This window comes from Paroedura picta, chromosome 10 (assembly GCF_049243985.1).
Source record: "Paroedura picta isolate Pp20150507F chromosome 10, Ppicta_v3.0, whole genome shotgun sequence".
Lineage (NCBI taxonomy): Eukaryota > Metazoa > Chordata > Lepidosauria > Squamata > Gekkonidae > Paroedura > Paroedura picta.
The window spans coordinates 69,142,955-69,166,663 of NC_135378.1; the positions used below are offsets into that span (position 1 = coordinate 69,142,955).

General features: G+C 43.2%; 1 protein-coding gene and 1 long non-coding RNA gene across 2 annotated transcripts in view; one reads left to right on the forward strand and one right to left on the reverse strand.

Moving 5' to 3' along the window:
- Positions 1-23,238, reverse strand: part of ARHGEF38 (Rho guanine nucleotide exchange factor 38) — a 47,052-nt gene extending 23,814 nt beyond the window's left edge. The window contains exons 1-6 of the mRNA XM_077300698.1: positions 22,874-23,238; positions 11,735-11,925; positions 9,553-9,676; positions 7,655-7,802; positions 5,772-5,789; positions 1,780-1,979 (exon numbers count right to left, since the gene is read on the reverse strand). Of these exons, the coding sequence (XP_077156813.1) occupies positions 1,780-1,979; positions 5,772-5,789; positions 7,655-7,802; positions 9,553-9,676; positions 11,735-11,925; positions 22,874-23,075 (883 nt within the window). The 5' untranslated portion in view covers positions 23,076-23,238. The remainder of the gene's footprint in view (positions 1-1,779; positions 1,980-5,771; positions 5,790-7,654; positions 7,803-9,552; positions 9,677-11,734; positions 11,926-22,873) is intronic.
- Positions 138-11,894, forward strand: LOC143819267 (uncharacterized). Its single transcript, XR_013224889.1, has 5 exons — positions 138-287; positions 7,161-7,325; positions 9,520-9,668; positions 10,849-10,942; positions 11,702-11,894. It is a non-coding gene; the product is annotated as an uncharacterized LOC143819267 (long non-coding RNA).
- Positions 23,239-23,709: the final 471 nt, after the last annotated feature.

Sequence of the window (23,709 nt, forward strand, 5' to 3'; positions counted from 1 at the left end):
GAAGCCGAGTGAGACCAGAGAGAGGCACAGAGGCTATTTTATGTACTCAGGGAAATAAGAGAGATGATGGAAATCCTTATGAACATATAAGCTTTTAAAAATCCATCTCTCTGATTGCTCCTCTTGTTTGCAGTCCTACAGCTGACGCTATTTACTGCGGAATGCATAATCCTATGCCCTATAATAATTGCCTTGCCTTCGCTGTCTAAGTCCCTGAAGAGTCTGCTAGGGAGAAGCTGAAGCATAACAAGAGAAATGCCTCACTGTATAATGTGTATTAAACAAAGGTAAGCGCTAAACAGCACTTTGAGAATGTCAGGACTCTTATCACTAGCTGGATGGAAACTTCACACTTTGCACTAGTGCTGTGTGGTATTTTGGCAAGCCATGCAGGGGATGCCTGGCCATGGGAAATGTGTCACTTACATGATTTGTCAGCATCCAAAATGGTGAACCAGACTGGTATGGCGGGAGCCCTGAAGTGGCAACAACCACACTAAAAAGGCAAGAGAAAAGTAGGCCTAATCCATAAAAGGTTGCCCCCACACAAGGACAGTTCCACGTTCTGGTTTCATTGCTGATGTGTATTTAGAGGCATTTACAGAAACAATCGAACTTCGCCGTGGAGATGTTCCCTGCAGTTTGGTCCACAGGAATGATTCAGATTTATTTGTATCACAGCTCCAAGCCAGCTATAAAACCTGCACAACTTTTAAAAGTTACAATGAAGGCACTTACATGTATGCGCATGTATGCGTATACACCTGCTTGTGAGAATGAGCCAACATATGTTCACTTTACAAATGAAACCAGGAACCAGTACTTGGATTAGGGGTAGTCAAACTACGGCCCTCCAGATGTCCATGAACTACAATTCCCATGAGTCCCTGTGGAGGGCCACAGTTTGACTACCCCTGACTTGGATAAATGTCTAGTTTCAAGCATTCTATCTGTACATGCATTGAACATAATATGAGGATTACTCTAGGCATGTACAATCAAGGCAAGAACAATCAAGTCTGCCCTGTACAAGAATTGTGCATGCTTTCACTGTAATTTATGAACTGGGCTCTTGTGTCTGCCTTGCCACTGGAATGTTTACTGCCTGATGTTTTTTCAAAAATTGGTATACAATTATGGTGTACAAATGCTATAGAGATATATCAACCGCTAATAGAAGCATAGCTGGCAAAATGGTCACTGATGGGGAGGGAATGGAAAGCATAAATGGAAAAGATGATAGGGTGCTGGATGTGGGCAGAGAGGTGCATCTTCCCATCCATATTTTCCCTATAATCATTTTTGGCTGCTGTATTTCAGGAAAGATCAACTCAAAGAAGGTGTGGGAACTGCACAACAGAACCAGGGGAAAACCCACCAAGTGGATGACCACATGACAATGGTAAGCGGAATCGCAACAGAGAAGGATGTAGAAACCTCCATGAGAAAGTAACCCAAGGCTTGGACAACTGGAGTTGGTATAGTCCTCCCAACCACCCCACACACTTCAATCCTCCCCTCCTTTATACACTAATCAGAACTTGCTGTGATGGTCCATTTAGGCTAATTGTGGCTATTTCAAATAGTAGGTTCCTTGCAGACTAGAACTGATAGCTGTCACAGCAGACAATAAATTGCCACAAACAAAAACACACAGGAAGGAATTGGACCCTGCAAGAAGAAAAAAGCCTTCTTTTGGGCTGGGCATAATTTTAGGTTAAGCACGTGTTCCATTCCCCAAATCTGAAGCATAAAAATAAGCCAGAGTCTGTCTCTGACCTAAATCCTTCCTTCTTTTAAGTTCATTGATGTTCATATTCATGTCTTTCACAGCCGCCAGTGCCTCTTGCAGAGCTTTGTGGTCTGGGTGGGACATGGGTGTTGAATTCAAAAGCTCACATAGTAACAAAGGATATTTCATCACACGCTGTATCGGTTTGATCATCAGAGATCCCATGTCCAATAGGTTTGGTTTCCCCCTGACATTAAAACAAGCCAACAAATTAGTTCCTGAACATGATGTGAAGGAAGATGTTATTTCGTTATCATGGCACTTTCACCACAAATCCACATAAATAAAAGTGTTCCATATACTTACCGATTTGGTTGGCAAAAGTATATGCATTTGGAAGAAAACGAATCCACATGAAGATGGTTAACCATAAAAGAAGGTTAAAGGCATAGGATTGCCAGCTCTGGGGTGGAGCTGAAAACCATGGGGTTTGGAGAAGGGAACAATTTCAATGGGGGATAAAGCTATAAAGGTATAGAATCCATCTTTCAAAATCAACCATTTTCTCCAGGTGAACTGGGTTTAGGTATGGTTCAGGATGGGGTGGTTTTTGGTTTAGAGAGATCGTTAGGGTTGAGAAAGATTCTGTGACATGGTTAGCAAAGGATATAGGATGTATAAATATTTCATTACATGTTTACAGGAAAAATATAGGGATTTATATTAGGTTAAATTCTCAATTTAAGGTTAAGGTTAGCATAGGTATGTTTCAGGATGGGGTGTTTTTTGTTGTTGTTGTTTTTGTTTAGAGGGAGTGTTAGGGTTGGGGAAGATGCTGTGAGGTGGTTGGGAAAGGACATAGCATGTATACATTTTTTACAGTATTAAAAATATAGAAATACACTTATGGTAGAGAGGATATTTGAACCTGGACACCACAGACACTAGGGCCTGGTCTGCACACAATAGATAATGCACTTTCAATGCACTTTAGAAGTAGATTTTCCTGTTCTGCACAGGAGAATCCAGCTGCCAAAGCACATTGAAAGTGCATTATCCTATGTGTGCAGACTAGGCCCAAGAGTCTGATATTTTTACCAATACTTCCCCAGATACGTGAATAATTTTTGTCAGGGGTTTTTAACCCTACTTCTGTTCCTTGTTGAACTATTACTTAGGCAGCTTACTTAAAAACCTTATAACTGTTGTTACTTTCCACAAACCTTGCCCCCCCCCCAACCCCATGTATATCTTTAAAAGCGGTTTCATGAATGGGGTGAGGGAGATTTTATTCCGCAATCGCCCTTTAGATACCCGTCTAAGTGATAAACAGCTCTCTGCTCACATATCTGTGTCACACAGTTTAGCAATATGGTCTGAAAGATAGCAGGCTAGCTAGGAGATAATGACTCCCAGGGGTATGCCAACGCTACCAAGTTCAACCCATCTAATTCTGCCCAGCCAGATTACCCAGCGATAACTATTCTCCTTAGATTACTCGCTATTTTAACACACATCTTTTGGCATTACTCTGTAGCCCCTAAGAGAGACAGCAGCCTCGGCACATGGGTTAAAACAGATGCAAAACAACTTGTGACACCCACGGTGCTTTAAATTAAGCTGATAATTCATTTGTGACGCTTCTTCAGCCACACCGTTTCCTCACGAATTTTGTCAAAATTCTAGGGCCATAAGTGCTTCCAATAGTCTCTCTGCATCTCATGGCTGTTCCTTTTTGCTCAAATTAATGAAGCTGGCTTAGCTCTGGTGGTATCCATTCCCTCAACAGATGGCAGGCAACAGAATGGAGTCATCGACAGAATAACAGCACGCACTCACACACACAAAAGTCAACCCAGCTGCAAGCTGTTATCAGCCCCATGCATATCAGCCCAGGCACGTTCACGGAGCTCTTCGAAGGAAGGCAGGGCACAAAGATTTTGTTCACACACACACACATCTAACCAGTAAATTCATCTGCTCATTCATTTTCACATCCATCCTTCCTCCAATAATCTCAGCTATTTGTGGCTCTAGGGTTGCCAACCTCCAGGTAATGGCCGGAGAGAGACCGACAATTCAAGCAGGGGGCAAACCGAGGAGAGAATCGACAATGGCAGTCCAATAAACAATTTATTCCAAACTTCACAAAAGCTCAAGGATGATCTATTTTAATTCACAACTTAGGGTTACGTATGCTTAGGTATGGTTCAGGATGGGGTGGAAGGAAACAAAACAAGGCCCCTTTCAACAGTCTGGTCCTACACAACGATCTTCTCTGAGACACCGTCAGGTGCTAACTACCTTGCAGAAGAGAATGGCTCTTTTGTCAAGCAGCAACAGGACTTAGCCCTCTTTAAGTATTTGAAAGGTTGTCATTTGGAGGAGGGCAGGATGCTGTTTCCGTTGGCTGCAGAGGAAAGGATGTGCAGTAATGGGTTTAAACAAGTACAATGATATAGGCTAGGCTAGATATCAGGGGAAAAAAATTAACAGTCAGAGTAGTTCAGCAGTGGAATAGGCTGCCTAAGGAGGTGGTGAGCTCCCCTTCACTGGCAGTCTTCAAGCAAAGGTTGGATACACACTTTTCTTGGATGCTTTAGGATGCTCTGAGCTGATCCTGCGTTGAGCAGGGGGTTGGACTAGATGGCCTGTATGACCCCTTTCAACTCTATGATTCTGTGATTCTGGTTAATTTCTAAACAAGTTATATGGGAGCAAAATGCTGAAAGGCACACGTATTTTACCTTCACTTTTAGATACATTGTCATTGTTCCTCCATATCAAAGGGTAGCTCTCTGGTGCATTCTCCTTGTTTGGGAAACAACTGTCTGTCTGGGGACCACGACTGCAGCATACTTAGCATCATGGACATTCAGGCCAGCACTGCATCAGGTGAAGGCACCTGGGCATAGCATTAGCCAGGCAATTTGTCTTGCCAGCTTCAGAGAACTGCCTGTTCATACTAAAGCACAGTCCCTGCTCATACCAAAATGCAAAACTACCCCCTCAAGATAATTCTTGTTTTGTTCCTGCCACCCATTTTTTTGTGAGTGTCAAAAAATTTCCACAGGGTATTATAGGTGGTATTTATTCTGCTAATCAGCAGCCCACCATCTTTGCTATATGTTCTGGGCTCAGCATAGGGTTTAGAGAAAGGGTTATTATTATAAAGTTGGAATGTCTGGGAGACGAATATTTCCCACGCAGGCCTCTACAGGCTGAAATCCTGATTAGGATTTCAAAGGATAGGAGTTATTATTGTACTTAGACCTTGCACAGTGAAAGGTTTCATGCATCTCTTCTTCAGTCACCGCAGGCTCACCTGTAAACTGGCCCATGAAAAGTAATTGCTTATGAATTATTGACCAATTCGTATTCTGGGTACCACTCACGGTTTATGGCATCTATTTTTGAAGGTGATAAGTGCACATTAATTTGTGGAAATACAGAGTAAGCCGTTGCGATGGTATCTATGCTATGTGCATGAGCACACACACACACACACACACACACACATAAACATACCAGTTTTATCTCCTATTCACGCAAAAGCCCAGATCTTCAATATTGCTTACGCCTCACAGACATCATGTTAATTCAAACCATTTCTGCACGGGAGCAAACCCCCGCATCAGCATTCTTAAAGAATCAAACAATGCAAAACTTTCTGCACAAAATGTTGCCTCTCCAGGAGTAGCTCTGAATTTTGCACTCTCTTACCCCGTGGTTTCCAAATCCTCCTTTACAATGTTGTAAAAGTGAATGAGAATACATGGGTGTGCTGGGTGCAGGCACAAAACGGGGTCTCAGTTCGAGTTATAATCTAACTGTGATTCAAGGTAGATTACTAAAATAATTTTTTTAAACCCACTTTTTAGTCAGTTAGTAAGTGGATTACTGCAAATTTAAATGGGCTCCGGGGAATGGTAGAGGACAGAAAGGCCTGGAAGATCATTGTCCATGGGGTTGCGATGGGTCGGACACGACTTCGCACCCAACAACAACAAAGTGGATTACAAAATATAATGGTACATACCCTTCTTCATATATCTTTCTGCAAAGAAGAAAAAACAGAGGAGTTAGCCATCTTCCAAAGGAAGCACATTTATTTCTTGTACAGATTTATATTCCACCTTTCAATGGAGTTACTATAGCAGCTTACAATAATTCAGTTACACAATATCAATAAGATTCAATAGAACCATAAAATAATAAAACAGCCGTAAACACCCTACTGCCAGATAGCATTTAAAAACCCAGTAATAATAGCCGGGGCCCGTAATCAAAAATAGACTAAAAGCTTCATACAATAATCAATCCAGCAGGATTACCAATTCCCCAGAAAGAAAAGTATTCTGTACCTTTAAAACAGGCAGAACAGGATGTTATATACCAAGTGAAGCAATTTGCCTCCTGAAATGTTTCAGCTGCCCAACACCATACTAAATCTCTATTAAAATGACAGGACATTTTTTTCTCTCCAGGCAATCCTAAATCCTGCTCAAATGCCAATGGAAGAGGCTTTAACAAAACTAAACTTCTGTAATTCCATGAAGTTACTGCAGTCTAAGATCAATAATTTCAGTTAGTTTAGACAGGACTTCACCTTCATGAAATTGTATTATAAACTGATGTGGCAATAACCCGGGAGGAGGAGTCTTGTTTCTTTAACAGAGGATTTGCCTGCCATTTGATAGTATCTACCTCTGTGCAATGAAAAGGTTGGCTGCCCATTTCCACACATTTAAGACTCTGTTAAAGGGACAGAACCTTTTTTTCTCTCTCCAGGTACTTGGCAAACCTAATTATGAAACTCTGAAATAAGGCACCAGACATGCATCTTGGGAATGACCTGGTGCTAAAATTGGGACGGCCCTGTTTTGTTTATTCATCTACTGAGCTGAGACATAAAATGGCTAAGCACATGGGCAAGCTCATATCAGGGAAGGAAAAAGTTGTAGTCAGGTTAGAGCATTAAAGGTTATAGCCAGTACTTTGAAATGGGCCCAGAAACAAAACAGGGGATGTGTTGGAGAAATGACAGCCTGCTAAAATAGTTAGTGTAATTAAGTGTACATACTGCCCCAAGATTTCATGGTAAGGGGCGGTATATAAATCAAATGAATGAATGAATGAATGAATGAATGAATGAATGAATGAATGAATGAATACAGCTGAAAGAGTAGTTTAGTCCACTTCTCTCTAGGGGGAACTGTGGTGCATTCTCTGGCCTATCTCTTGTTTCTCTCTCTGCTCTGTGTTAATATGTGACACTTGTGCTCTGAAGATTTCTTTGATGCATTAGTTGCATGCAGTCAGTTTAGCAAAAATCCTGTTGCAGTAAATTCATTGAAAGCACACTCCAAACTGTTTAATGAAGATTGTCATTGTATGTGCGCAGTGACCCTACATTTTGAACCACCAGACATTTCTGGAAACCGTTCAAAGATACATAGCGTTCATCACAACATTAAAACAGTCTGACCAGGAAGCCAGGTCTACTCTCTTCAAAAAGGACCAGAACTTAGCAGGAAAGGACCATAGCAAAATCAGCTTGGTAAATTTAAGAACAGCTCTACTTAATAGATGGGTGAGGATTTTAATCTTATGATCATTTAAGTAAGATACAGATAGATGTCGTCTTTGCAATGAAATGGTGCCCTGCTTGGGTTTACGATGGAGCATCCCTGAAGCAACCTCTCTAAGAAGGCTGCTTTGGTGTCAAGTTGGAAATACTTCCCATTTTCAGCCTTCCCTAATAAGAGAGAAATATATTCACTGTGCCAGGAAAGCATTACAAGCCTCAGCTCCCAGAAGGCCACATAAACCTCAGGGTTTATATGAGGAATTACATTTATGTCCTTTTAAACCTCCTCATGCAGGGCAATGAGTGCAACCAGTTACTGAGAAAGAACTCACTTTAAAGTCTGGACGCAGCCCCTTAAGCATTGCTTCACCTCTTCATCCTTTTCATAGGCCTCCAGCAAGATGTGTGCATCATCATGGTGGTAACAGTAGATCTTGTATGTGTCTTCCAGCAAGTCTTTAATCTGCAAGAACACTCCCCCTGTTAAATATATGGGATATATGCATCGTTATAACCTTATACATGCATTCAAATCCTACCTGAGGTGGAGAAGCCTGCTCTCATTTTCTCCTCTCCCCATTTCCACACCCACCCTGTCTTTGTTTTTTGCACTGGACTTGCATTTGCAGAAGGGGTTACTGGGACTGCCAGTTTGGCTATGCAGGGGAAGGCAGAGCTTTCATTTTAGATGATGTGCATACAGATATTTTAAAATGGGGCCACATTATTTATACTTCTAAAGCTTAGAGTGCCCCTCAACAATACCTGTCCCTAAGGTAAAGGTAAAGGTATCCCCTGTGCAAGCACCGAGTCATGTCTGACCCTTGGGGTGACGCCCTCCAGCGTTTTCATGGCAGACTCAATACAGGGTGGTTTGCCAGTGCCTTCCCCAGTCATTACCGTTTACCCCCCAGCAAGCTGGGTACTCATTTTACCGACCTCGGAAGGATGGAAGGCTGAGTCGACCTTGAGCCGGCTGCTGGGATCGAACTCCCAGCCTCATGGGCAAAGCTTTCAGACGGCTGCCTTACCACTCTGCGCCACAAGAGTCTCTTGTGTCCCTAGATGTCACTAAAACCTGTAGACTGTATCCAAAAAAGCCATTTGTTTTTTTGTTTTTTTAAATAAATTAGCTCTTGGCTGTAACTACTTTCTGTCAATCACACCCAGTCTAGTGGTCCAGTGAGGCCAAGTATGAGTTAAGAAATTTTTGGAGATTTGGAGGCGGAAAGGGGAGGGACCTCAGTGGGGTATAATGCCATAGAGTTCACTCTCCAAAACCACCATTTTAAACAGAGCAACTGATTTCTGTAGACTGGAGATCAGTTGTAATGCCAGGAGGTCTCCAGGCCCCACTAGGAGGTTGGCAATCCTAGGTAAAGATACTGTGACCCTGTCCCTACATCAGTGTGTTAGAAGAGGATAGAGTCACCTGATTACATGCCCCCCCCCACTTCAAAAACTCCTTGTCTGTGAAAAACGAGCTAACATCTAAAAATGACATCCAGTGGAAGTGATGATCAACAACACAAGAGATGTTAGATTAGCTGACTGTTGTTGTTCTGGGTTTCTTTTCATTATGTAGATCTTTTATGAAAAGCAGTTTATACATTGTATAAATCTCAAAGAAGGGAGCAGTATGGGTACACTGAGGTCCCTGTCCTCCCCTGGCTCCACTCCAAAATCTCCAGGAGTTTCCCAAACTGGATTTGGCAGTCCTACCCCCCCCCCCATCCCCTAATTGTGGCCAGGGGAGACCTGGCAGCCCTAGAGGAATCATAGCCCTTTAGTTGAACATATAAAGTTGAGTAAGGTTCTTGGTCTATCAAGCTCAGTAATGTCTACTCTGACCATCAGGGGCTCTCTATGGTCTCAAACAGAGGTTTTTGTCATCACCTACTGCTGGGTCATTTTTACCTGGAGATGCTGGGGATTGAACCTTGGACCTTCTGGGTGAAAAGCAGATGTTTTGCCATTGAGCTATGCTTCCTCCCTCCCGAAAGTTCCTGTGTATTTGACACAAGGCAATGTTACACACAGCATCGCTCCATGGCTGGCATCAAGATTATGAGTTTGATTGTGTTGAACTCTGACTGCTGTTTCTTCCTTTGTTTACTGAAATCGGAGGCGGAGGGGGGGAAAGGGGGGCTAGGGATGGGAAATGGGAGTTTTATTGCATTCTCGTTATTCCGTACAGCTCTGTAAAGCTCAAAGAGGACAGCAAACATACCGATTACTTGCATGGCTGGCTCCATGTCCGTGGTTGCTTCTTCCAACAATGACAGCAGTTTGGCTGATATCTGATGGACTGATTCAATGTTGCTAAATAAGCCATCCACATCCAAGGTAGCAATCTGATGAAACACAAACGGTGGGCAGTGACTGTCAGAAAAAACAAGGGACCTTTTTTTGTGCTGACCTCTCCTTTGCTACGCTGCTTACTCTGTAACGTGCTGTTTCTGCAGTCCCTTCTACGAACCCCTCCTTGGTTTCAACAAAGGCTGTGCACAGGTGTTGTTTCTTATTTAAAATTAATACTGATAGAATTCATCGTAAGATGCTGGATCAAGTGGTGAAGCATTTATTTTCTTCCTTTGGGGAAATGTGCCTTCAGAGGCAAAATCTATCCTCTTTTTTTTGCTGTTGATTTTTAAGCAGCCAACCAACGTAAGACTTTCCCCCTGTCTAAATTATTGTTTCTTATTTTGTCACAGGCTTAAAGATGATGAAACCAAAGGGAATAATTCGAAACAAAACTGATCTCCTGGATGATAATTCTATATCCCTCAAGGGCAAGTGCTTCAAACTACACATTTACATAGGGTTGCCAACCTCCAGAATTTCCACTCATCTCCAGACTACAGAGATCAGTTCTCCTGGAAGAAATCCCTGGGGTGGAGGGTAGATTTTGTGCCATTACATTACTGCCAAGCTCCCTCCCCTCAAAAATGCCACACCCAACCCTCCAGAAATTTCCCAACTCAGAGGTGGCAACTTCACACCAGTTGCTATGAAAAAAAGCAGTCATAAAACAGCAGCAAATATTTTTTTAAAAGCAGTAAGATCATTCCAGCAGAACAGAGGCTATATAAAACAACCAGTTAAAAATTAAGCTCAATTTATATAGCAGGCAAACAAACATTTTTCTCTGAAGAGGGCAAATGAATGCAGACAGTTGGATTCTGCCTGCTTTCCCCCCCCCCCCCATCTCATTCTGTTCCCCTTCTTAACACAGTCTCTATTTCACATTATTTTTGTCCTATGATCTCCAGCATAGCCTTTCTGACAGGAAAAGAAAACTCTCCCTTCCTTTTTTTTACTATCACTTTACTATCCCCCAACCCACAGAGTAAAATCAAAGTGGTGATGCTTAAACAAAACCAAGGTGACTTGTAATAACACCATAAGCTATAAATCAAGTTGCAGGTACGAACTTGGCACAGTTCCTGTCCATTCAGCTGAGTTCCTTTTGGTATCATTAAAAAAAAATCCCTTTTATTTCTCATATTTGCTGTTTCCTCCTAAGTTGCAGGGACAATGAATCCATATGTGGAAATCTTTTGAGTACCCAGCAGGATGTAATGCATGAAGTTAACAACAGTGTTGATTTTGGCAGACAGGTGAGTACCTTTAAACAAGCCCAGCCATTAGTATTCATTAGTAACAGAACAGTGTATTTACTCAGCAGCTTGCAGAAAACAGACCCAAAGAATCAAATTGCATGTTATGGTAACCAGCACGATATTCTACTATAATTGCTAGTGGGGGTAATTCTTGATTATAGAGGCTAATGAAATTTTTGGTCCATTAGGAATTCTGGAGCAGACACAGTTTCAGATCTGTTTTTTGAACAGAATTGGCCTTTTTGTCCTTAAAACAACATGCCTCCAAACAATGTAAAATGAAACACTTGCCCTCATCTCTTCCACCAGGATAAAGATGTGAACAGGGAGGATAAAACAAAACCTCATTCACTTATGTGCTTTCACGTATGCTGAATTATACACTTTCAATCCATTTTAGTGATCATTTGCAGGTATATTTTACTGTTTCCCACTGTAAAATCCAGTTGCAAAGTGCTTTGAAAGTGGATTGAAAGTGAATTCTTCAGTGTGTGTGAAAGTGCTCCCTTAAGCTGCAAATCCTATGCATATTTCCTTTAGAGATGTCTCACGGAAAATCTGAGGAATTTAAATCATGCCTAAGAACAGGTTGCTAAGGTGACCGCCCAGTTCATGAGGTAACAAATGTCTGTGGAAGTAACCCAAGTTCTATTCTGTGTCAAGTGTACATGTGGCATATTTCTTCAATTACCTATGTGAGGACATGCTAAGATACAAAGCCAAGCCTCACGGCACCTGTGTTTTTGTCCAAAACAGAACCTGACATCTGACAGCCCAAGACTTGCTTACCTGCATTCTTCTTAAGGGCTCAACCACAGTTCTGATGCAGAGATCCAGATCATGGCAATAATCTTTTTCTGTCTGCACCATTTCAGCAATTATCTTCTGCCTTTTGGCTATCATCCGCATGCTCAATTGCTCCTCATTTTCCAATGGAGAGCCAACTGGCCCTGAGGACCCCGCTTGGGGAGCCATCTTCTCTGTTAAAATTAAGCACAAGAAATAAATGCTAAGAACACGGTGTTCTGTATTGCCTTCATGGATGAGTAGACCCTTTGACACTCTGACCAGCACACCACACAAGTTGTTACTAGGCTTCGGAACAGAATTCAATGTTCTGATAATCTTAGCAATCTTCAATAATAATTCCATACCAGGTTTCTAGCTATTATAGTTTCTAACTGTGCCCATGAGTAGCAAAGAGGAAACTCATGCTGTTACCCAAATAGGAGGTCTCCTAGCTGGGGGAAATTAACTTTAAAGGACACAAATTCTGTGGTTTGACATTAGTCCTCTTTTGCTTGCATTGTTTAAGTTACCGGAGTCTACAGAAGGGCTCAGGAACAAGCCAGTGACATCAAACTCAGAGAGAAACTTACACTTTCCCTCTTGCTTTTAAGTTTGGTAAGCATCTTGATTGAGCCAAGAAAATGTCTAAAAATGTATCAATTCATGAACCATCAGGAACAATATCAGAGTTGACCTGTCACAGACTTAACTTTGCAAAGCACAAATCAGCCAAAAAAAATCATCAGAACCTTAATTTATTGAGCTGGTTCAGATCAAACCCAATTTAGAATATTTTACTACAAGGCCAAGCTGGATAAACCCGTAAAAAAGGCAGTCCATATTAAGCAGTTAAAACTATTCAAGAGATTCCAATTGCTAAAATTCAAAGTACTGAATAGTGGGTTCAATAAGGCACAGAGATGCTCGTGGTCAAAACATCCGCTTTTTTATTGATCACCAACAACAGAACAACTAGGCAGCCCATCACCCAAACTTATATACAGTTGAGGGGTTCTTGCCAAAGCCTTTGATTAGCCCTAAGCGGAGCCCCTTGATTGGACAATGACAACCACCAATACCAGGCTGGATTCTGCATGCCAGCCAATGGAAATGGTGTGTCCCCAATGTTAGAATTAAGCTTCCAGTCTCCATGAAGCTGCATACACAACATTAAGTACATAGCCATTGGGATGGATCTGATACTCAAATTCTAGTCAGATATTCTAGTCTAACCATTCTGACACATATGGTTACAATGCATATTGGGAGCATAACAAGCAGGGTATGTTCCTAATACATATTAATGCTTTACTTAAACTCAAAGCACTGCAATATCTTATAAGTTTTTTTCCTGTGGTGTTTAGTTTGAAAAACAGTCCACATTTTATGTTCTCAGAAAGATTTTTGCAAAAAAAAAAAAAAGGCAGGAGAAACAAATGCAAAAAAAACAAACAAATGCAGACTACATGGAAAATTGGATTTTTTACACTATCATGGGATATATTGGCTAACTGTATCCATGAAACCTTATGCATAACCACCTGGTATCATTCCCAACTGAGGTCAGACACAGTTATATATAATTACACTTGCCCATATCTCTCTCACTGATAAAGCTGTTCTGACCAAGCAGTAATATCAGGTCGCTCTCTGTCTCACGTACCTCACAGGGTGTCTGTGGTGGGGAGAGGAAAGGGAAGGCGATTGGAAGCCACTTTGAGACTCCTTCTGGTAGAGTAAAGTGGCCTATAAGAACCAACTCTTTTATTATGATGATTATTATGATTATTATGATTATTTATTAGATTTATTCCTCTCCTCTCCCTGGAGGCTCGAGTTGAGTTACAGACATATAAAAAACCCCCAAAACATACAATAAAACATATAAATATATCATACATAAATCCCCAGACAATAGAACAAGGTGTGGTAAAAACTCAGTTCATATCTACTCTACCCCTAGGTAACCCACTATCAAGGGGGAAGGAGGACAGAGGGCGCCAGATGCAGTATGCTACTGCCGCTGTAAGTTGGGGCCAGATCTTCCATGCCAGATCTTCTTCTTCTTCTTCTTCTTCTTCTTCTTCTTCTTCTTCTTCTTCTTCTTCCTCCTCCTCCTCCTCCTCCTCCTCCTCCTCCTCCTGTCCCTCTGCTTTTAGTCGCGTGGTATAAACTTAGGTTGCAAGCTCCATGGAGCACAGCTCTCTCTTTTTTGTTGACTGGCTCGTGGTGTTCTGTAAAGCTTCATATACCTCAGTTTGTATAATCAGAATGAGCACAGGGTTGTTCATTATTAAAGCTTTTGATTTCAAATCGTATATAACTCATTGTCAGACGGCACAGAAACCATGCATATAAGGAGTGCACAGTGTCCAAGGTGATTCTAACATGCACGGTTACCACTCAGTCTGAACAAAGCAACATAGATTTTTCATTTGTGTACAGCTTTGGTGCATGCAAAACAGAACCTTGGAAAATCCAACGTTTCATGCATGCTAAAGCTAATATATTCAGAAAACATAATTGATTTCCCACCTTTCTCCCTGATGGGAAGCCAAAGTGGCTTACATCATTCTTCTCTCCTCCTCATATCCTCTCCTTTATAGCCCTCTGAGGTAGGTTAGGCTAAGAGACCGTCACTGGAGCTTCTGTAGGAGAGTGAGGATTTGAACATGGGTTTCCTGGATCCTAATCTGATAATCTTACCCAGCCTTTCTCAACTTTTTTACCACTGAGAAACCCCTAAAACATTCTTCAGGCTTCAGGAAACTGCAGACGTGGCACGATCGTGCAGAATATGGTTGGGAGCATAAAAAGTACATGCCCACCCAGGGCATCTCCACTTCCCAACACCTCCAGGCCCATCATTGGCCATTTGGGGAGGGGGGGTGCAGGTCCACCATATATGGTCATATCACCCAATAAATGTTTAACAAATTAAAAATATGTATCAAAAACTCATTAACTCCCACCCATTCAGGAAACCCTTCCAGGACCATCACAAAACCCCAGGGTTTCATGAAACCCTGGTTGAGGAAGCCTGCTCTAACCAATAAACCACATATGGTGACCATGCATGTTGGGAGCATAAAAAGTATGGCATGTTCCCAATAAATATAATTGCTGGGCTAGTGGTACATGTGAACACAATGTTTGAAACTGGCTAAACTATTGTTTAGATTCCAGGATACAAAAATGGTTTTCTCTGATTGGCGTAATTAGATCTCAATTAATATTTTTGGCCACCCACATCTAAAAGAATGCAGGAATCTAGTGTGGCGCATTTGGTGGACTAAGATTTAAGAGACCCAGGTTCATATCCCTCAGTCATGAAGCGCACTGGGCGACCTATGGCCAGTCGCTGTCTCTACCACCTAATTTACCTCATAGGGTTGTCAGGACTAAATGAAGGAGGAAGGAACCTTGGTCTTGGGCAGGAGGAAAGGTGGGATCAAAATATCATGGATAAAGGTAACAAATTCAAATCGAAACCAAATAAGAGTAAACTATCTAGCTCAGGGGTAGTCAAACTGCGGCCCTCCAGATGTCCATGGACTATAATGCTGGCAGGGGCTCCTGGGAATTGTAGTCCATGGACATCTGGAGGGCCGCAGTTTGACTACCGCTGATCTAGCTGATGCTCATGAATTATCATTTCATTATTATAACCTCCATAAAACTAGCCTTTCTGCCGTTCGCTATGAGACACAGAGGCAGAATTTTACATACTGGCCTTGCAGTTACAAGTGTTTATGTGTCTTCTCCCTGAGATTTGTGTTCCACTGAGAGTGTGCATATTTTAGAAGAGCTATCTCAGCACTGGAATGGAATGAAAGTTGGGTGGCTGTAACCCAGAACGTCTGCCAAGAGCCCTTGCTTTCCAGGAGACTGACAGTCGGGTGGATGTGGGGGAAGGGTGGCATTTTCCCTGGGCTCTCTGCCATTCTGCAACACAATAGCTTTGCCTGTCCTTGGAGGTTTCAGGTAACCTGGCTATGAGACTCTCCCAAGGCAAATGAGCTACCTGTGTCCTTTGCAAATAAGAAGGGGGGGGGGGAATCAGGAAGAAGCTGTTTCTCTTAAGTAAAAGTTATGCATGGCAAATCTCTGCACTTGCCTCCTCAGGTATAAGAGAGGCCCTGAGCAAGGGGAGGGACAGGAGGTTTGCACAAGCTGTGCCGTGCCAGGCTCTGTAGCAAGTCCCTGTGCCATCAGCTTGGAGGAGGGTGTCTTGGGGGCAGCCAGCAAACGGACAGGCTCGGGGATGGACTCAGGCCCGGAAATGGGCTCCAGAGTGGATTTTCCAGTCTTTCCACTAAGTAGGCTCCTGGAGGATTCTTTTTTAAAATGAGCATTTCAAGGATGCAGAAATTCCAGGAAACATATGTGGTTTTTAATAGCAGACTTGTGAAAAGGATGCTTCCTGGATCGTGGAAAGAGACATAATTTTTCAACACCTGTTTTTCTTTTCTAATCTAAAGGAATGCCCTGGGGGAAAACTTATAGGTTCATGGTGGCCTCTCAAAAACTTCTTGTTTCTGGTGCCTTTACGCCTGCAGAAAAGTCAGCTGTGAGTTCTCTACAGTTCAGCCTCCTCAGAGGTTTGGAATTCTTGGAAGGCGGAAAAGAGCAGAACAGGAAGTCACAGGTGGCCTCGGCAGGACAGGGTTATAGGCTAGGGTTGCTGGGTCTGGGTGGAGACATACCTGGAGATTCAAGGGGTGAAGAGGGAAGGGCTTGGGGAGAGGAGGGAGAGTCCACCTTCCTAAGCAGCCATTTTCTCCAGGGTAACTTATCTCTCTTGTTAAGCCTGTGGGTTCAGAGGGAGACATGGACACTGGAAGTGACTCCAGCTCTTTATTTGGACCCCAGCATGTTGCAAGAAGAACTGACCTGACCTGAACCAGCCCCCAACCCTCAAAACACCCCAATTTAGACACATGCACAGACAATAGGATCTTCCCAGCAGTGCACGCTATAGGTCAGTTTTGCTGTAAACTGCCTGGATCCTCTAGTCAGGATCTAGCTGCGCATTGGCTAATTGCAGTGCAGACTTACAATCCTGCCTTGGACCTCGGCAAATCTATAGACACAACAGCCGTTGTCTGGAGATCGGTATTATGGTGGGAGATCTCCAGCCACCACCTGGAGCTTGGTAACACATCACTATGGCAGATGGCAGAAAAGTGGGGACAGTTCAGGCTTGAGAAGGGAGAAGCTTGGAGACAGAATGACAGATCCCACAGTCTACCGCATCTCTTCAAAGATGAAGCTTACACAGATTTAGAACTGAATAGCCTGGACTGGCCTGATCTGAGCAAGGTCGGCCCTGGTTAGTACTTGGGTGGGAGACCACTGGGGAAGTCCAGAGAGGCTATGCAGAGGCAGGCAATGGCCAAACCACCTCTGTTTGTCTCTTGCGTTCAATATAGGGATGCCAGCCTCCCGGTGGAACCTGGGGAACCCCTGGAATTCCAGCTCATCTCCACACTATGGAGATCTGTTCCTCTGAAGGGTGGACTCTAGGGCATGATACTCCAGAGGACCTTGTCCTCCCCAGTCTCTATCCCCAAATCTCCAGGGGTTTTTCAACCTGGATCTGGCAGCTCTACCCCGCCTTTCCCTACCAATGTCCAGAGGGGACCTGGCAACCCTGCTTGAAAAGCCTACTAGGTTTCCTTATGTGGTCTGTGGTCAGCCAGCACTGTCCCCCACTAAGTGGCTGCAATGTAACTCCTACTTCATGCGGTTTACAGATATATGAATCCTCAGGCTCATTTCTCACAAATGCTGTGCCCCCCCCCCCCAGCAGTCCGACATTATTAGAAGAGCTGTTTTTTGCTAACCGAAGGAGTCTCAAAACATCTTGCAATCACCTACCCTTAATCTCCCCACAACAGACACCCTGTGAGGTAGGTGAGGTTGAGAGAGCTCTGAGAGAACTGTGCCTGGCTCAAGGTCACCCAGCTGGCTGCATGCGGAGGAGGAAGAGGAACTCAAACCCCGATCTCTAGATTAGAGGCTACTACTCTTAACCACTACACCAAGCTGGCTCTCGAGTTGATTTTACTAGACATTATTTGTTGATTTTACTTGACATACCAACTTTAGATCTCTGTCAGCAGTGGCAGGATCTTTCTCCAGCACAAGAAGCCTCATGAAAGAGCCTCCTGTATCCGTGGAAGACACCTGGGGCCAGAAGAAGGTGCTCCAGTTAGCAGAACAGGACCGTGGGATCCAACCCATTGGCTTGGACTTTTCCTGCAAACAAGGGTCCCCAATGGTATTTGACCCTTGTTTGTAATTCTGGTTGAGCAAACCATCGTTTTTTGGTTCAGATAGAATGGTAAACCATATTGTCCAAATAGCAGCAGACTTCAGTTTGCCACCCAGTTTCAACGACTTGTGGATTCTGCAGCAGAATATTCAAGCAGGGGGTTTATTCAGCATAAACTCTAGACTTCCAGTGCATTTGAATAGAAAGATGTAGTAGTCCTTGAGGGCTTGCATGCCCTACCAGGGAATCTGCAATTCCTCTGCTACTGTCGAGTCTAATGATAAAGGTCAGATTAGGCAATCCAACCGCCAGTCACTGGATTCTGTTTTCAATGAACTACTTTTTGCAATAGATATAAAAAAGGCATTTAACAGTTACAGGAAGTGCCTGCTTTCAATCCCCTAACTTAAAATCCTTTTAATCATTATATGAGTGTTCCCCAGAGTGCCGTATAGGACCTGTGAAAAGATTTTCTTTTTTTTTTTACCCAGGATGAGAGAAGAATATCCTTATTGTAAATTGTTTCTGGTGAATTCAGATGAACTTTTTCCTCCCCTCGTTTTGTGGTAATGTCTACAGCCAGCGCACAAAGGCTTCCCGGCATAGATTCTGCATCCATTACATTTTGTGCTCACTGCAGGGTTCATTTTGTAGCATTTCCAAAGCACGGCAGCCACAGAATGTGTTCATGTGGGTATCCTTCAGAAACTGCCAGTCCACACCACGCAGTAATGTCCCAAATCACACAGAAATGAGGAGATGTTATTCTGTCCCTGGAACATTACTTTGCCACACCTGACTCCTGGTGCAGCCCAAAATACGCCCCCCTCCTCCTGCAGAGTTTCCCCCCACGGATGAGCATTCAGAAATTCTATTCTACCTACATCATGAACAAGGACAATCTTTTTTTCCACCTTAGAATTCTGGTAGCTCTTTTGGCTGCTAGGTGTACACCAAGCTTAATTATAGGACAAATTAGGTTAAAATACACAAGAAGAAGAGTTGCTTTTCACTACCTGAAGGAGTTTCAAAGCGGCTTACAATCGCCTTCCCTTCCTCTCCCCACAAACCTGACCAGCCCAAGGTCACCTAGATAGCTGCCTTTGGAGAAACGGGAAATCAAACCCAGCTCATCAGATTAGAAGCTGCCACCCTTAACCACTCTTAACTGACCTGGCACAAGGTTCAGTCAGGTAAACTACAGAACATTACGTCCTATTCACAAGATGAATCGAACACACAGACAATCTGTGTACCATAGAAATTTGATTTTTTGATACATGCACTTAATAATGCTCACATGACATTTGATGCACGTGAAGCTGAATGTATGATTGAAACCCCACATATATCCAAGTACTGCTCCCTTTCACAAATAAAGCCTAGTTTATTTTGTTAGCTTTGTTTGTACCCTGCCTTTATCTCCAGAGGGAATCCAAAATGGCTTTGTATTGTTCTCTTATCCTGCATTGTATTCTCACAATGACCCTGTGAGGTAGTTTAGGCTGAGAAGGTGTGACTAGCCCAAGGTCACAGCAACTGGTGCAGTAGAGAAACCTGGAGGGTGAAGGAGCCAGAGGAGGGGGAGAGCCAGGGAAGGGGGGGACTTCAATGGGGTATAATGCCATGTAGCAGGGGTAGTCAACCTGTGGTCCTCCAGATGTCCATGGACTACAATTCCCAGGAGCCCCTGTCAGCATTTGCTGGCAGGGGCTCCTGGGAATGGTAGTCCATGGACATCTGGAGGACCACAGGTTGACTACCCCTACCATATAGTATACACCTTCCAAAGTGGCCATTTTCTCCAGCTGTTGCCCACAGACCAGTTGTGATAGCGGGAGCTCTTCGGCCATCATCTTGGCTGGGAATTACAGCTCATCTCCAGACTACAGAGATCAGTTTTCCTGGGGGGAATGGGTGCTTTAACTTAGAGGATGTACCCCATTGAGGTCCCTGTTATCCCCGGGTTCCACCCCAAAATCTCCAGGAGCTCCCCAAGCTGGATCTGGCTACCCAACCCCACATTCCCCTCTGGTGACTGGTGGGGGGAGGGGAGGGACATGGCAACCCTAATTTGAACTCAGGTTCTCCTAGATCTTAATCTATCACTCTAACTGATATACCACATTAGCTCATCACCCTTTGCCTACAAAAAAAGAGGCTAAAATGATACATGCCATACATTTCCATGAATCTTCCTCCTGAATTTTACTTATAAAAACAAACTGTAGAGTTTGCAGGTGGAAGATGGGCTGTTTCTCCCTTAGGATGTTTTCCCACTCAACATCACTCCCCCCCCTTCCTCCTCCCAGTCCCACAGGAACAAGTTGGTGACCCTAAAAGCTCTTCAGCTTTGCATCCCAGACGGCTCATTTGAAAATATAACTGGCTAGTAGGGAGCTGCTGTTGACTCTTGAAAATCTTGATAAATAGTATTCACACAGGAATGAAAGCTCTTCGGCCTCTCTGAAATAGGTTATCTTTTAATGAACCAATTTGGGTAGCTAATAACCATGAGCAAGAGATAGAGGTTACTCCCAGTATAATCTCAGGGCTGAAATGAGCCTGTTGCTGTTTTAGCTGACTAAACTTCAAAAGGGAGGGAGGTTAAGCATTTCCACCTCTGACTACTCTATATTTCCATGACTGTGGAACGTTCTTGGTCAGAATCTCTCATTTAAGCCAATTTCAAACCTTCAATGAGTACCTTGAATTGTTTACATAAAAAATCCAGTTCTATAAAACTAACTTTTTTTGCTCACTTTTAGTTCTACTGTAAATGACTTCAGCACAAGTCAGATTTGTAGGCACTTACCAACAAAAGGTTCCCCAAGATACCATTGGGCAATTTTTGTGTGTTTTTTTCTCAACACACATATTCAAAATGCTTGCAATTGCTGTGGAAAAATTATTCTGTGATTCCCCACCCTTCCGTAGAAGCTTTGCTGGGTGACCTTGGGCCGGTCATACACTCTCCTCACCTATCTCAAAGGAGGAGGAGGAAGAAAAGGAAGAAGAAGAGTTGGTTCTTATATGCCGCTTTCCCCTACCCGAAGGAGGCTAAAAGCGGCTTACAGTTGCCTTCCCATTCCTCTCCCCACAACAGACACCCTGTGGGGTGGGCGAGGCTGAGAGAGCCCTGATATCACTGCTTGGTCAAAACAGCTTTATCAGTGCTGAGACAAGCCCAAGGTCACCCAGCTGGTTGCATGTGGGGGAGCACATAATCAAACCTGGCTTGCCAGATTAGAAGTCCACACTCCTAATTGCTACACTGAAGTGTTGTTGTGAGGACAAAAATAGAGGAGAGGGAAACAATATAAGCACTTTGAGGGTCCACCTGTGGAAAAAGGTGGGGTAAAAATGAAGTAAACAAATAAATACACAGATTTGTTTAAAGCATTCCAGCAATGAGATTGGGGGGGGGGGGACTGTAGCTATTGCATGGGTAGTATTGGTGGCAATATGTGCCAATACCAGTCTGGTTCTGAGCAGAACATGATGCATAAATTGAGATGCTGTAGATTTGTGCTTCGTGCACGAAGGTTCTGTTCAGCTAAACAGTTTTGCCAGGTAGCCTTTGCATATAAGGAAATACACTGTGTACAGTGTCCTCTTTAAAAGGCCAAACCAGGAGGGGGAGGAGGGAAGAACAACACTCTATTGTTCACAACAGGGACACAGGTTCTCACCGATGAAAGAAGACAGCCCATAGGGCATGGCTTTGGGGCAGCATAATCAAACCTGTTCCGCCTTGACTGCATCACTCCAAGGAACTGGGGGAAGATCACAAGTGGTGTGGTAATGTAAAGCATTTGGGCTGCATCATGCACACACACTTATTTAAGGAGAAGCTATACGGAACTCTGGGGAAGGCACTGGCAAACCACCCTGTATTGAGTCTGCCATGAAAACGCTAGAGGGCATCACCCCAAGGGTCAGACATGACCCGGTGCTTGTACAGGGGATACCTTGGGGTACCTTTACCTTTACCTTTTATACAGAACTCAGTGGAAAGCACATCCATGTTAAAATATAGGTGGTAAGGCTGGTGTTTTTTTTAATATAGCTATAAGTCATTGATACAGGAGTTTTGTTTTGAAAGTCATATTTTAAAATTATTATTATTTGAGATCTCCTGCATTTCCAGTGATGTTCTGAATGTTTCACAAAAACCAAAGTCTTGCTGAAATCAGTAGGGCTGGTTTAGAGAAAGCGGGACTGGAGACTGTAACCTGCACAAGGAAACACTCACTTCTCTCCTGGGGGAATATATATAAAGAAAATGTCACTGTAAACATTTCTAGGCTCAGAGAAGATATGGGGTGGGGAAAGAATGCTGTTTCAGATCCCCACTTGTAGAGTCAGAAATTCCAAATTAGAAAAATAACCAACCTAACCATGTCTGGACAAGATTCACTGTATAATTTCTTATTCTTTGATTTCATGAGAATTCTATCTCATAACACCTGTTCCGTTCATTCCATGTTTTTAACATATGGGAGAATGTCAGTTTCCTACCAGGCTATTTATATTAGGTGTGCAGTGTAAAATTAAATATAATTACAAGTTTGTCCTGAATGCAAAAACGGTCCCCTGCATGTCCTCTCCCACAGAACAAATCAAAACCTCATTGACACTACAAGCATTTGGTATTAAAAAAATCTATACACTAAATATTGTTCTAGAATAACCTTCCACACTCTTCCACCAACTTTGTATGTAAGCTTTTGAACACAGCACATTAGTTTACTTCCAAGTCACTGCTTCCCATTCATAAGTTTTGTACAATATGAAGTGTATTTTTGAGACAAACTACTGGAAATATTGCTTGGCTCCTATTCCCTCCTCCCTCCATTTACCTTGTAATTTCTGGCTATATTCACTCCTGTCAGATTGGCTTCTCCTCAGAGGTCCAGAGCTGTTGTGGTCGCCAGAAACGTTCTTCTCAACGATGCTGTCCGTCTTCCTCCTCTCCAGCATGTACAGCCTCTGCTTTAAGAAGGTCAGGTTCTTTTTCTTGCCCCCGGCACTTTCTTTCCCCGTGGCATCTTTGGTTTCCATTTCCAAGTGAGAAGGAAAGGCTCCTCTCTCACTCACCTTGCTTGAAGACAAATCTTGTGCTGATTCCCTTGAGAGATGCTGTGTTTTTGCCGGCTTGTTGCTTGGGTGAAGGGAACAGCCTTCTGTGCATTCATCAGCTGTCTCTTTCAAAGACCTGCACAAGTTCCTCTTTACCTGGCTCACCTGACTGCCACCTTTGCAGGTAGGACTCCACCCCTATGAAGTCATCCTTCAGTACACCGACCAGGGAACAAGACACCTGTTACCTGAGAGACTTGCAGCCCAGGTAGCAGCATAGCAGCGGAGGCTGAAGATATTCCTTGCTAGCCCTCTTTCTGAGCATATTAAATGCCTGCTCTTGTTTTGTTTCTGCTTTTTTTGGCAAATCTACTTTTGCATTCTTATGTTCAAAATCCCTACTTTTTATCTATGCAAATAAAGGGAGCATAATTAGCATGCTTGAAGGAAACCACCCAAACCCATTTTACAGCCTTCCTTTTTTGTGGGGAAGGAAGCTCTGCAGTGATTTTCTCTTGTTGAGTGGTGGAAGTCTGAGCCATTGTGATGCATGTCTGGGACATTATAGGAGCAGAGGGCCATTCGTTTGGAGGTCAGCCCCAATGCTTCTTTGCTC